At 38.2% G+C, this 13,955-nt stretch overlaps 1 protein-coding gene across 1 annotated transcript; it reads left to right on the forward strand.

Annotated features, from left to right (window-relative positions):
- Nucleotides 1–5,129: 5,129 nt before the first annotated feature.
- On the forward strand, nucleotides 5,130–6,065 carry LOC123829550 (olfactory receptor 1440-like). The gene has a single exon (XM_045855382.1). It carries the CDS (start codon nucleotides 5,130–5,132, stop codon nucleotides 6,063–6,065), a length of 936 nt encoding a protein of 311 aa, XP_045711338.1.
- Nucleotides 6,066–13,955: the final 7,890 nt, after the last annotated feature.

A 13,955-nucleotide genomic window follows, 5' to 3' on the forward strand; every position in this document is an offset into this window, starting at 1 on the left:
GTATGACCTCACTTATAACTGGTATTTGGTGAACAAAATAAACTAATGAGAAAAATAGAGCCAGAGACATGGAAACATGGAACAGATTGATAGCTGGAGGAGGAGAGGAGGGAAGGGGGAATGATGGAAGGAAGGGGAAGAACATGTATGAATGACTCCTGGACATGGATAAGAGAGAGGGGATTGACTGTGGGTGACAAGGGTGGGCTAGGAGGATCAGGGTAAAAGGGAAAAAATTGGGACAGCTGTAATAGAATAAACAATTAAATTAAAAAATAAAGCATGTCAGATGCAAACCTTTTAATGATAAAATCATGTCATACCTCATGTCATATTGCCTGAGGATTTCAGTAAAATTCAACAATTAATTCACATGTTGTAGCTTCTTGTATCTGACTAAATTCATTAAGGGTATAGTTAGAAGTTAAATGGTAAAATATGCAAGTGAACTAGCCCATCCTCTACAGAATCCTGAAATATCACAAACTGCAAGACTCAATGAAGTAAATGTTGCTCATTGTTGTTCTGCATGCCCTGCCTTTGTAAGTGGGTTATTTTGTTCTTTGAATTTTAAATACGGACTTCTTTCCTTCTTCCTTCTATTCTCCTCTCTTTTCTCCTTCCTTCCTTCCTAATTTCAAGGAGTAATAAAGAGAAAATAACTATTAAATATAAGAAGACATCCTTTCCTTTGCTAGTTTAAGAAGTTTACATTGGGCAATAGTTTCTAATATGTCACTATAAACTATACAAATCACAACAACACATTTTCTACATGATAGGCTTACAGTAAATCAACTTTACTGAAAGCAACATCTTTAGTTACCAACATTTTTATTGTCTCAGGATTTCTGGATCCCATGGCCCCTTAGGCTGGTTCAGCAGAAGTCATAAGGACAAATAGTAATGCCCAAGACACACTGACTATTTTTTCCCCACTTTAACAGAAACTATTAGCTTAGAGAAACTCAAATTCTGCTTCTCGTTCTAATATAGAAGACTTTTTAAGCACACGCACTCCTCCTCCCCTCAAATGAGATGATACTAGTTCAATGAATGAAACAATCTTTTGAAATTCTCATTTAGCCCTACCAGTGTGATTTCTTTCTAACATGAAGAAAATCCATCATGGTTCTACCTATTTTAAAGAGCTAATAGAAATAAATGATAACATTATGAGTGAGAAGCATTACCTTAATCTTAAGTTCTATCAAAGACTGTGGTATTCCTTCAATACCACAAGAGTGTGTTCCTCCTCTAGAATATGTGAGCTACATCCAACCATTCTGTTGACTTTCCAAAACAGTTGTTTATACTCTAGTAATGAAATCTCACTTAACTCATTTATTCTATAGAGCAATGGTTCTCCAAGTGCACTGTTGGGACCAGCAGTATCAGCATCACCTGAGAACTTGTTAGAAATGCAAACTTAGATTCCACTCCAGACCTATTATGTCAGAAACTCTTGGAAGTAGGGCCCAGCAACCTGTGTATTAATAAGCCCTTAGGGTGATTCGTATGCACACTGAAGTGTGACTACACTTGTGCACTTTTACCAAATATTCTAAGGCCTGGCTCTCAGCCCCAGAGATGCTGATGTAATTGGCTTGAGATGCAGCCTTATCCATGTGTTTTTCTAAAGTGCTCTAGATGATTCTAATGTCCAGCCATGGTTAAGAAGCTCTGTTTTAGAGGGATAATTTTCAGGGCGGGGTGAGTGAGTTGCAGAAAGACTAGAGAGAAACATGCAGGGAATTCCATCCTCTGCCCCCATATTACAACAGTATAGAGATGCAAGACATTGAAGAGTTCATCTGGATGAATTTGGGTAACTTGAGCAGATGCAGGATAATAGACAAAATGCAGGGGGCTCACACCACTGCTTTGTCTATCTTTCATTTTCTCTCTCTGCACAGAATTCTAGAAATTGCCATTTCCTATGTGAGTACCCATGAATTATTCAGTTACATTATGGGCATAGCCATTCTGGGCATGGCTATGTGGTAGTAAGATAGCCATAATGCTTATGCGTAACTCTCATCAGCAAACAATACTGATAGACGCTGGCCAATTATCACTTACAGGTTCTCTGCTGTTTATTTACTTCACTGATTATGTATTAACATAAGGAAACATTTCAGTAAGATAACTACACCAAGTCAATGACTATATTTTCCAAAACAAAAATATTTCATGAAAAGGGAGCATTGTTTTAGTTTTGAAAATCTCATGAATGGCTGCTTAATAGAAGACAGCTAGATTGTTGTATCTGAATCTTTTTTAAATTTTTAAAATAAATTTTTTTTGTTGCAGTAAGAACACTTAATATGAGACGTATCCTCTTGATACATTTTCAAGTGTACAACACAGTACTGTTAACTATAGGCACAATGTTGTAGAGCAGGTCTCTGGAACTCATTTATCTTGCATAACTGGAACTATATACTCATTGAACAACAGCTCCTCATTGCTCTCCACTCTCCATCCCTGGCACCCACCATTCTGCCCTCTGTTTCCATGTGTTCAGCTACTTTAGATGCCTCATGTGTGTGGAGTCATATGCTCTTTGTCCTGCTATGACTGACTTATTTCGCTTAGTCTAATATTCTCCAGGTTCATCAATGTTGTCCCAAATGTCAGAATTTCCTTTATTTCTATGACAGAATAATAAACCATTGTATGTATACACCACATTTTCTTTCTCCACTCATCTGTTGATGGATGTTTAGGTTGCTTCTAAATTGTGGTTATTGTGAACAATGCTGCAATGAACATGGGAGTGCAAAAGTGTCTCTTTGAAACCCTGTTTTTATTTTCTTTGGATATGAATTCAGAAGCAGAATTGCTGGATCATATAGTAGCTGCACTTTTAATTTTTTTGAGGAACTTTCATATTATTTTCCACAGCGGCTGCACCATTTCACATTCCCACCAACAGTGTACAAAGGTTCCCTTTTCTTGATCTTCACCAACAACTCTTGTCTTTTAAAAAAATTTTTTTGATGTACTAACTAAACTCTTTAAGGAAAAGAATAATAAAATATGTGATGGTAAGTTTTTTTCTTGTTTTTTTTTTACACAAAGCTAGTTTAAAGATAAAGAAATGTTTTCTTTGTTTTGACCCTTAGGATAATGCTTTTAATATTTTACCATTAAAGATGTAATTAAATGAGATTAGTTGTAACATATTTGTCACAAAGCTAAAATATTTGACTTTTTTGTTATTTTTAAAGAAATCATAAATGAATTTTTTACTTTTATCTATTTAGGTGATTATATTGCTTCCTTCTTTAATTTCTTAATTTGACAAATTACATTAACTGCTTTTCTAGTATTAAACCAACCTTGCTTTTCTGGAATAAATCCAACTTATTTATAATGTTGAATTATTTTTATATACTGTCAGGTTCAGTTTGCCAAAATAGCTAGAATAGTTAAACATTTAAGATGTTTAAGATGTTTCTAACTATTAAGTTCATAAGTGAATATGGTTATAATATTCCTTTATTATTCCCTTTTTGGTATTAAGTCATAGTCCCACAAAAACAGTTGGAAGTCATTCCAAATTTCCATACCCTGAAAATTTTATGTATATTAAAATTATTGCTTTCCTTAAATTCTCAGTTCAACTTGCTGATAAAATATTTTGGGCCTATAGTTTTCTGCACAGGAAGATTTTTATTACTGATTTAATTTTTTTAGTGTTTATAGAATATCCAGATTTTCTATTCTTATATTAGTCAGTTTTGGCAATTTACATTTTCCTAGAAATTTGTACATTTTAAATAAATTTAAAAATTTATTGACACTAAATTGTTTAGAGTATCCTCTTATTACCTTTATAACATGTCCAGGATCTAGAGCTATATCTCCTTTTCCATTGTTTTAATTTTTGTTGTTGTTTTGGCTTGGTGTCATCAGATATATCAAGAATCAACTTTGGTTTTCTTGTATAATTTTGAAGTTATACATAATTTAAAAACTATCTGTTCTTTCCTGTCTCTGAATTACAATCAGGTCATTTGTTTTTTTAATCTTTTATATGCATTTAAGACAACTATTATCTCTCTATATAAATTTTTAGTTAAATCTACAAGATTTGTTAAGTGTTCTCAGAAATAAAGAAATGATAATTATATAGTGTGATAGAAGTGTTAGCTAAACCTATGATGAAAATCTTATTACAATATATAAATGTATCAAATCAACACATTGTATACCTTAAACTTATACAATGTTTATATGTCAATTACATTTCAATTTAAAAATCCATAAAATTTGATAAATAGTATGCTCCACTATATTTAAGTTAAATATTTTATAATTTCTGTTATAATTTATTATGTGACCTGTGAATACTTTAGAATACATATTGTAAATCATTTCCAATTATGATGTTTTTAAATTACCTATTTGCTATTGATGTATAACTTAATCACACTGTAATCTGAGAATGTTATCTGTATGACCAACTCTTTAATATTTAAACTTTAAAAGTTTTTCACACACCAACAGAGTACTTCACAATTGGATTAGAAAGATATCTCCTAGTGACACTACTTCATATAATACTATATGCATGGCAGGCACTGTACATAATAGAACTAATTTAACCTCAAGGGAACCCTATGAAATAGGTTCTACTATTATTATCATCCCTATTTTAAAGATAAAGTAACAGGCAGAAAGATCTTAGACAACCTGTTTAGAGTCAAAAAGCTCACAGAGAGCAGAGCCACAGTTCGAAAGTAGCTATAAGGCCTCAGTCACTGAGCTATACACAGGAGTTATAGCTCCACTGATAACATCCTAAAACTTCCAAAGCATTTTTTGAGAACGGTGTTCTAAATGTTAATATACTTTCTTTTATACTTTAAGAGCCCAGTGGGTTAATAATGAAAAGTGTAATTATCCTCTTTTATATGTGGGAAAATTGATGCACAAAACCATTATAGTTATTTAGGAGCAAAGTTAACCAAGGTTAGTTCATCTAAAATGACTCAATATTTTTCTTGATTTTGTGCTCAGTGTGGGTAGAAGGTGGTTTGTTTCAATAGAAACTGAATTAACAGCTGACTTAAAGAGATTCATTCTCTTCTCTCCTTACAGATCCTAGAATCATCAATGCAATGACTGGGAGAAGGAACAGTACCATGATCACGAAGTTCATTCTCTTGGGATTCTCTGAATTTCCAAAGCTCACATTTGTCCTCTTTTCAATATTCCTAGGGATCTACCTGATAACAGTGTCCTGGAATGTGGGCCTCATCACGCTCATCAAGATGGATCCCCATCTGCACACACCTATGTACTTTTTCCTGAGTAACCTGTCCTTGCTAGACATCTGCTATATTTCTACTGTTGCCCCCAGGATGCTCTCAGACTTCTTCAAGACCCATACATTCATCTCCTTTGTGGGGTGCACCATGCAATACTTCTTCTTCTCTAGCCTGGGTCTGACTGAATGCTGTCTCCTGGCAGCCATGGCTTATGATCGCTATGTTGCCATTTGCAATCCTCTGCTCTACACAGCCATTATGTCCCCCACACTCTGTGTGCAGATGGTGGCAGGATCTTGCATAACTGGATTCTTTGGCTCATCTATCCAACTGTGTGCCTTACTTCAGCTGCATTTCTGTGGGCCAAACATCATCAACCATTTCTTTTGTGACTTACCCCAACTGCTAATCCTATCCTGCTCTGACACTTTTTTTTTCCAGGTCCTGATTTCTGTGCTCACAGTGATCTTTGGGCTCACATCTGTCCTGGTTATTATGATATCCTATGGTTATATCGTTGCCACCATTCTGAAGATCACTTCAGCTGAAGGCAGGTCCAAGGCCTTCAACACCTGTGCTTCTCACCTGACTGCAGTGACCCTCTTCTTTGGCTCAGGTATCTTTGTTTATATGTATCCTAATTCTGGTGATTCCCGGAGCCAAAACAAGTTGGCATCACTCTTATACACTACTGTAATCCCCATGCTAAATCCATTGATCTACAGCCTGAGGAACAAGGAAATCAAAGATGCCCTAAACAGATGGAAGAAGAAAATCTTCTCTTGATGTTACTAATTTTGGAATTTACTCCAGATGTCCCGGGTAGGAAAAGTATCAACTAAAACATTGACCCATGACTCTTCTAATTGTGGAATTACAGTTCTATACTTTTCTTCTAGAAACCCACAACTAGCACAGGGATAAGAAAAATGCACAAGAAGTATCTGGAAGCTCAACATGTCCATTCTTCATCATTTGTGATCCAATACATTAATAGGCCAAGAAATTGACAAGTATTGTTGCAACTAGTAGTGGTGCTGTGTCCCTTCCCCTCAATATTCCATCCCTACCACTCAATATCCCATCCCTACCTAACACATACTATTTCAAGAACCAGAGATATGAGTACTGGCCAAGGCTGTCAGGAAACGGGCAAGCTTCTTCATTATTGTTCTTTGACTTTTTCATAGCCCTGCACAGTCTTGGATCTCAGATTCTGCTAGAACTGACCAGTAGGCCAGGACTCTTTTTAAAAAATTGTTGACACTATTACAGATGTCCCCACTGCCTCCCTGAGCTTCCCCCTCCACCCAGCCCCCTCACCCCACTGGCCTTCAGCATATTGTTGTCAGGGGCCATGTCATATGCCTACTTGTTCCTTGGCTAATCTTTTCCAGTCCTGCCCTCTCCCCTCCCATCTGAGATCTCTCCGTTCCATATATCCATGCCTCTGGTCCTATTTTGTTTGTCAGTTTATTTTGTTCATTAGATTACACATATAAGTGAAATCATATGGTATTGGTCTTTCTCTGACTGGCTTATTTCATTTAGCATAATAGTTTCCAGTTTCATTCATGCCGTCACAAGGGATAATAGTTCCTTTTTACACTTGCCTAGTATTCCATTGTGTAAATATACCACAGCTTTTTAATCTACTCAGCTACTGATGGGCACTTGGGCTGTTTCCAGGTCTTACTGCCAGGAGTATTGCAATTGCCCCACCTGTAGTGCCATGACATGGTCCAGATAGATCATTCATCAACACGACATTTATTGGACGAATAAGTGTTCTTGGAACAGGACTGAGCCAAATGCAGAATTAAAGAAAAGGAGAGGACAGCAGCCCCTTTGGTCAGAATTAGAAATGAAGAGGTTTACCATAGATTTCCTTGAAACAGCCATTTGTCTTTATGCTTTTGAAATATGACTTGACTTGTACTGATTAGAGTTATATATGGATTGTCAGGAATATACTACATGGCTACAAAGATGACCAAATTAACCAATTAATATTAAGTGGCAAATAAAATGGAACAACATCTCATATATGTGTATTTTTTTAATGATGAAACACCAAAATGGGAAATCCTGAGTCTTTTATTAACCAGTAGAGGGAGCCATCACAGACTAGAGTAACTGAGAAGTTAACACAGACAGGCATGCAGTAGATGGATGTGGCTGGTGATAGTGATGATAATGAATTTAGCATGTGTAACTCTTCAGTTTATATTCACAAACATGGGTCTTCATGGCAGCTTGACTACGAGCCCCTCATCTTATAGATGAAGAAATAGGACCACAGCTCACACTTGCTAAGGTGACCTAGCAAACAAGCATCAGATGAGGGACACGGCATGCAAGTGCACCTGAATCACTCAAGTGGAAGGACTGTTAACACCTCTCCCACAGTGGTCTATGCAGGATAGTCCTTTTCCCACAATTGCCACTTCAGCTGTGATTAATGCTTCAAATATTTTGGCACAAATATCTGAGAGAGACTGAATGCATCCTGATCTCCTTTGTGCCCAGGCAATAAGAACACTTTTCTTCAACACATCTCTTCATTTAGAGGGTTCACAACTTTTTTCAGTCCCTTTTATCTTTGGATAAAGATTAAAAAATTCTGATTGTGAGAAAATCCCTCTTTGAAGTGAGCAACAAGTTCTTTCCAAGTAATTTCAACCTATCACTTTTCATCTACAAAAGGAACATTATAGTCTCCTCCCTCTCTACCTTATAAGTTACAAAAAAAAGCCACATTTTGCTTGAAGAGGGAGGTGGAGATTGATGACCCCAATATCCTTCCTTACCCTGTTCAGGAGGAAGACAGTAATCAGAGAACACAGTTACATGTGTTCAGACCTCTGACCTAGAGAACTGTTTGTTGTTTCATGCTGCTATATTTGTACTGATTCATTATGCAGCAACAGGAAACTAATATTCTCATTGCACATTTTAATTTGCTTCTCTATAAAACTACTTATGAACTTTTGCAGTTAATATCCCAATGAAGCTATTTGTTTTAAGTTCCTTTGTAGAAGAGTTGTCCTATTTGGTTCAGGAAATGGTCACTGAGCGTCTATTTGATGCCAGGCACTAGGACACGGAGATGGATAAGAAATGAAAACCCTAAAAAGACATCAAAGAGAAATAATACAAGGAGATGAATAACTATTATCTGAGTCATTTCTGGAAGCTATGAGAGTTTGGAAGAGAGAGAAATCATATCCAGTTGAGGGTGTCAAGAAAGGTTATGTAATCAAACAAACAAATGAGCAAAATAAAACCAAAGACTTGGAAATAAAAAACAAACTGACAGTGACCTGAGGGGACGGGGGTGGGGGGGGATAATAGGGGAAAGAAAGGGAAGGGGAAATCAAAGGAATGTGAGTAGAGGACTCATGGGCACTGATGATGGGGGGGGAAGAGATTGACTGTGAGAGTGTGGGGGATGGGGCAGGGGAGAGCAATGGGGAAAAACACAGGACAACTCTAACTGAACAATAGTAAATTTTTGAAAAATAGAAAGGTTATCTTGGGGTGGCTGTGAGGAGTATAACAGGGAATCAACATGAAGCTCAGGAAAGATTTTATGCAGCAGTACATGACTTTGCTGGACTGGAGACCACATTTAAATAGCTGATCCCATTAGCAACCCAAGTCTGGGAATTATATACCAGAAAAGAGGGGTGAGGGTAGGAACCACCTAGAGCCAGAGTGATGGACTCATGAACTTGGGTGGGCCCAAGGAGCAAGAAGTTACCAAGCATAGATTTACTGAGTTGTGCCGTAGAAAAACAGGAAGTTTTGGTAAAGGTAAATTTTAGAGTTTGAGATTTTAAAATTAAGCACTTTCCCATTATGGTGAGGTCTGAGATGGGGCTGCCAAATCATGTGAGTGGGGTGGCACAGGATTTGAAGTCAGTGGGAATACAGAGGTTGAGACAGTGTGAAGCTAGGGAATTTGGAGGGGCATTAACTTTTAAACCATCTGATTTATCTTTCTTGTTGCCCTTAAATAAATGGGGACAAATAAACATTGACTTGAGAAGCATAGAGAGGAGTGAAGTGATCACAGTGAGGTAAAGTCTACCCAGAATTAGTTCCTGTATTATTGAGCTTGAAATCTGGTCTTGAAGCTGATTTCCCAAACCCATTGGTGATCAGCTTGAGAAAATGATATCTTGAGACCTTAATCAAAGATATCACATGGGCATCGCACAGACAGAACCTGTTGGCTCCCCTGCCCCTCATCTTTCTAGCTGCCATATTTGACAGAGAGAATTTCAAGACTAATTTTAGATTTTCAAGATGAATTAATGATTCAGTAAAATAAACGGATACTTGACAACCCATGGCTGTCTTCTCCTTTCTTCGTCTCTTCCTTCCCTACACTATCAATGTCCACATAGAATGATGTGTCCCCAATTCATCTGGCTTCTCATACACAAGGCCTTTCCCACCATCTGGCATCCAGCTGGATAGCCCTCTCCAATGAACATTTATCAACCTCACTTCCTGCCTCCAACCACAGCTGCCTCTTTGCCTTGGAATTGAGCCCTGCTGACAAAATGCTACATTTAAGATCAAGCAAGTTCACGGTGGTTGTACATTTTCCAAGTCACATCAGCTCTGGATCATTTTCAGGTCTGTTTTAAGGGACAGCTCCGTGTTGCAATGCATAAGAGTTAATTAGATGCGTGATTCCCGTTGGCTCCGTGCTTGTCAGTGTTCCTGGTCTCAGAAAGGCTTCTGTGTGAAAGGCTTTGAGAGAGTTCTCCTAGCAGGACAGCAGTGTGGCTTCCTAGAAGAGGTTCTACCTTCCCATCACCCCAAACAGGACCGAAGGACCAGAATCTCTGTTAAAAATAGACAATAGACACTGTGTGTGGAGGGCCACATCTGCCTAACACGTGTGATTGGGCAAGTATTTTCTAGGTTTTTTTTTCATGCTGGTATATAAATCTATTCTAAGACTGAGAACAAATTTCAGAGAACACTTTCTTCATTTACATTGGATCCAGGAAAATAAATACACTTCTATGTCATTTTCAATAAGCTAAAAACAACCCTTTGCAAAGACAGAGAAGACTAACTTTAAGCAAAAGTATGAAGTCCTATAATTTTGCCCTCTCCACCACCCCCTCCCATTTGAAGCCCCTCCTTTCCTGATTCTGGGTTCCTTGTTTTTCCCATTACTGCTGGCATCTGTGTTTTCACACAGTCTTCCTTTGTCCCTGGAAATTAGAGGCACAGGCTGAAACTCTGGTTCTGCCAATGACTGGTTGCGCTCTGGTGGGCAGCCTTGACTGAGAACCTCTGCTTCAGAGCATGTCTCTCCGTGGCCTTTCTTTCAGGCTCCAAACCTTGAGAATTCTTTCACCTGACATCTCCAGATGCTGTACCTACTTTTCCACTTCCTTCTTTTCTTTCACTGCTAAACTGGCATCTCACTCTCTCCAGTTTCCCCCTGAACACCACTCCAGATACCCCATCTGGGATGCACTATTGAAACTTTGCTGGGAAGATTTCACTTTCCTTCCTTCTTGCCACATCCAATGTCCTTTTGTTCATTTTTTTTTGTTGTTGTTCTTTTTGAGTTCCATGCCATGTTTATAAGCATCACTGGGTGGTGCTTTGAGGATCAGGATAAGGAATTTGGATGCCATCAGGCTATTAATGAGCCATGACAAACTAATGAATATTCTCAAGACAGGAACGACATGACTGGATCTGTGCTTTAGGGAGGTCCATCTACATGTAAAGGAGGAAGAGTTGTACTGAAGGGAGTCTGAAGGAAAAAAAACCTGTTAGAAGATTTTGGAAGATTATGAACAATTATGTTAAAACTGCCTGACAAAAAGGAGTTGGGGTGGAGATATCAGGAGGCCTCATTGATTCCCCTGATGATGTTTATATTCTTCAAATACGAAAGGAAAAGAGAGTCTTTTCTGAAATTTTGCCTTGGGGAGAAGGAAGGAATGGAGTGGGGGAAAGAGAGGGGGAGGAATTTAAAAAAACATTACAATCTGGCAGCATCCTCTCCTTACATTCTTCACCCTGCAATAAGGAGTAAGAAACAAGAGGTTTATTTTGTTATTATTATTATTATTATTTATGATCTAGCGCAGGTTAATTACATACAAACTACTTCACTGGCCATAGTGATCCTTTCTTCTATTTCAAACCTTGGAGAGACCCAAGAATGTTGGCATAAGGCCAAGAGCGGGGAATCTGGGGAAAGAGGCTATGGCCCTGGTAGGAGAGAAGCGGGTGGGGTTTGGGAGTGGAGAAGGGAAACTGCATATTTTTCCCATCTGGATGCAAGTTGAAAGGCTGCCAACATCAACAGGGTGTGGCTGCCATCTTTCTCAAACCCTTGAAAGAAGCCACAGTGTCCTGTGGGTTTGCACAATGCCCACTTCCCTCTGTTCCTTGAATGCCCCTCCCTAAGACACACAAATAGAGCTCAAGTCTTTCCAAGTTGGATATTGATAAATCATAAACAAACATGCACATGAGGGAAATCTGGCCCTAGTCAAACAGCAAAGGATTATTTTTTTTTTAAGATACCCTGCACATTGATCTTTGGAAAAGTGAGGTCTGTCAAGTGGTTTTCCTCCTTCCCCCATTGCCACCCCTTTGTCACATCCTTGTGGGTGGGTGGCAGTGGGGTGTAGAGGGCTGAGCACGGACTTTGGATTCTGGAGGGCCTGAAGACAAACTCTGTTCTTGCCACAATCTTTCTGATAGACACCTCTCCAAAATTCCATTTTCTCCCTTGAAAGTGTGTTTAAGAAAGCTCTCTTTTGGGAACTACTCTGAGGAATATTATGAAATAAAGTATATGAAGTCCCCACCCACACTACCAAAAATGTTGCACCCATCTGTCTTTTCTCTTTGTCTTTATTTCACAGAATCATAGAATCTTAGAATTTTAAGGAACCTATAAAGTCAACTAATTCACATTCTCTTTTTGATAGTCTATTTTTTTTAAATCATCTGCGTTCATCTTTTATTTCTATTGACTATATTACCTGTGTTTTTTATTGTTGTTCAATTACAGTTGTCCCCAATCCTCCCCCCACTACTCTCCCCCTACCCTAGTCTGTTTCTTTTATTTTTCCAGTTTTGTTGAGCTATAGATGACATATAACATTGTATTAGTTTAAGGTACACAACATAATGATCTGATATATGTATGTATTGTGAAATGAACACCACAGTGGTTTTAGTTAATCCATCATCTCACACAATTACAATTTTTTTCTGTGATGAGAATTTTTAAGATGTATTTTCTTTGCCACTTTCAAATATATAATATGTTATCATTAACTATGGTTACCATGCTGTACATTATATCCCAGGATTTATTTACCTTATAACTGCAAGTTTGTACCTTGTGATCCACTTTATCCATTTCCCCAACCCTCCACCCCTGCCTCTGGCAACAACCAATCTATTCTGTTCCTATGAGTTTGAGGTTTTTTGTTTTGTTTTGTTTTATAGGTTCCACATATAAGCGAGATCATCACTGTCCAGTGTACTATCTTCTACTTACTCCAGTGATGGAGAACTTATTCTTTTCCAGAATAGTCTTTCTGCTTTTAGACTATTCTATTGTTCTCCTACAGTCTCTTCCTCCCTCCCCTTCCTCCCTCCCTCCTTTCTCCTTCCTTCTTTCATCCATTTAGTCATAGTTACAACTCCTGAAGTCACGCAAAAGATAGTCTTACATTGAAGAGATTCTGTAAAATATCCAGTGCTTTACAAAGGTAATTGCTATTGATGAAATGATTACATATTTTGAGGCCAAAAGCCACTCTTGGCTTTCACTGCCTCTAGGGATATCTTATTGGAACCAGACCAAGGACTAAGAATATAGTGGAAGTAGGGCCAATGGAACTCAACTCCACCCAACCAAAGCTGGCATCCTCTTTACCGCCCAACCCAGGCATCAAGCCAAACTGCCAGTTGATGCTCCCTGGGACATGTCATACCCCACAACCTATAGAGACCCAATGGTACCTAGGAGAGAAGTGGCCTTCCTTTAAAGCCCCATCAAGCCCTTCCCTTGGTGGCCAATTTAAAGTCACTGCATTTAAAATTTATTTATCTCTTTGGCCAAGACCAGGGCTCCAGGTGCCAGAAGAGAAGGATTTTGCTCCAAGCTTCTAGTATTAGACATCTGACTGAAACCCAGAGTTTAAGGACTTGTAGGTGAGTTTGTCCTTTGCCCTTCCTCAGGAGTGGTTGCTGGTGAATATTAGAATCATAAAATGGGTGAGTTAGAAATACCCTTAAAGGAGGGGAAGGTAGAGCAGGCAAGGTGCCAACATCCTGTCTTCTGACTGCTTGTTTTTAACCAGAGGAGCTGGACTTGACCTTATATTCTGGAATTCTGCAAAAGATTTTGTTTTTAAAAATGTTCTTCCATTTACAAATGGAAAGAAAGAAGGAAGGAACATGGACTAAAAAGCACGTACCTAAGCTAATTTATTGTATAAGCAGGAGATTTGAAGATTAAGATTCAGAAGGGCAAATAATTTTTCCCAAGGTCATATAGCAAAAAAGTAGGAGGGACAGGAATTAAATCAGCATTTTCTCTTTTAGCTTCCAGGCTTTTGCTTTTTATGCTGTTCTAGACTTATAAATGTGTGCATGTGTGAGTGTGTC

The sequence above is a fragment of the Phyllostomus hastatus genome, unplaced genomic scaffold, assembly GCF_019186645.2.
Source record: "Phyllostomus hastatus isolate PE091 unplaced genomic scaffold, TTU_PhHast_1.1 phas_scaffold_11, whole genome shotgun sequence".
In the NCBI taxonomy this organism is placed as follows: Eukaryota; Metazoa; Chordata; class Mammalia; order Chiroptera; family Phyllostomidae; genus Phyllostomus; species Phyllostomus hastatus.

Excerpts from the sequence above, each read along its gene's own strand:
- LOC123829550 (XM_045855382.1), top strand. The coding sequence starts at position 5,130 with ATGACTGGGAGAAGGAACAGTACCATGATCACGAAGTTCATTCTCTTG.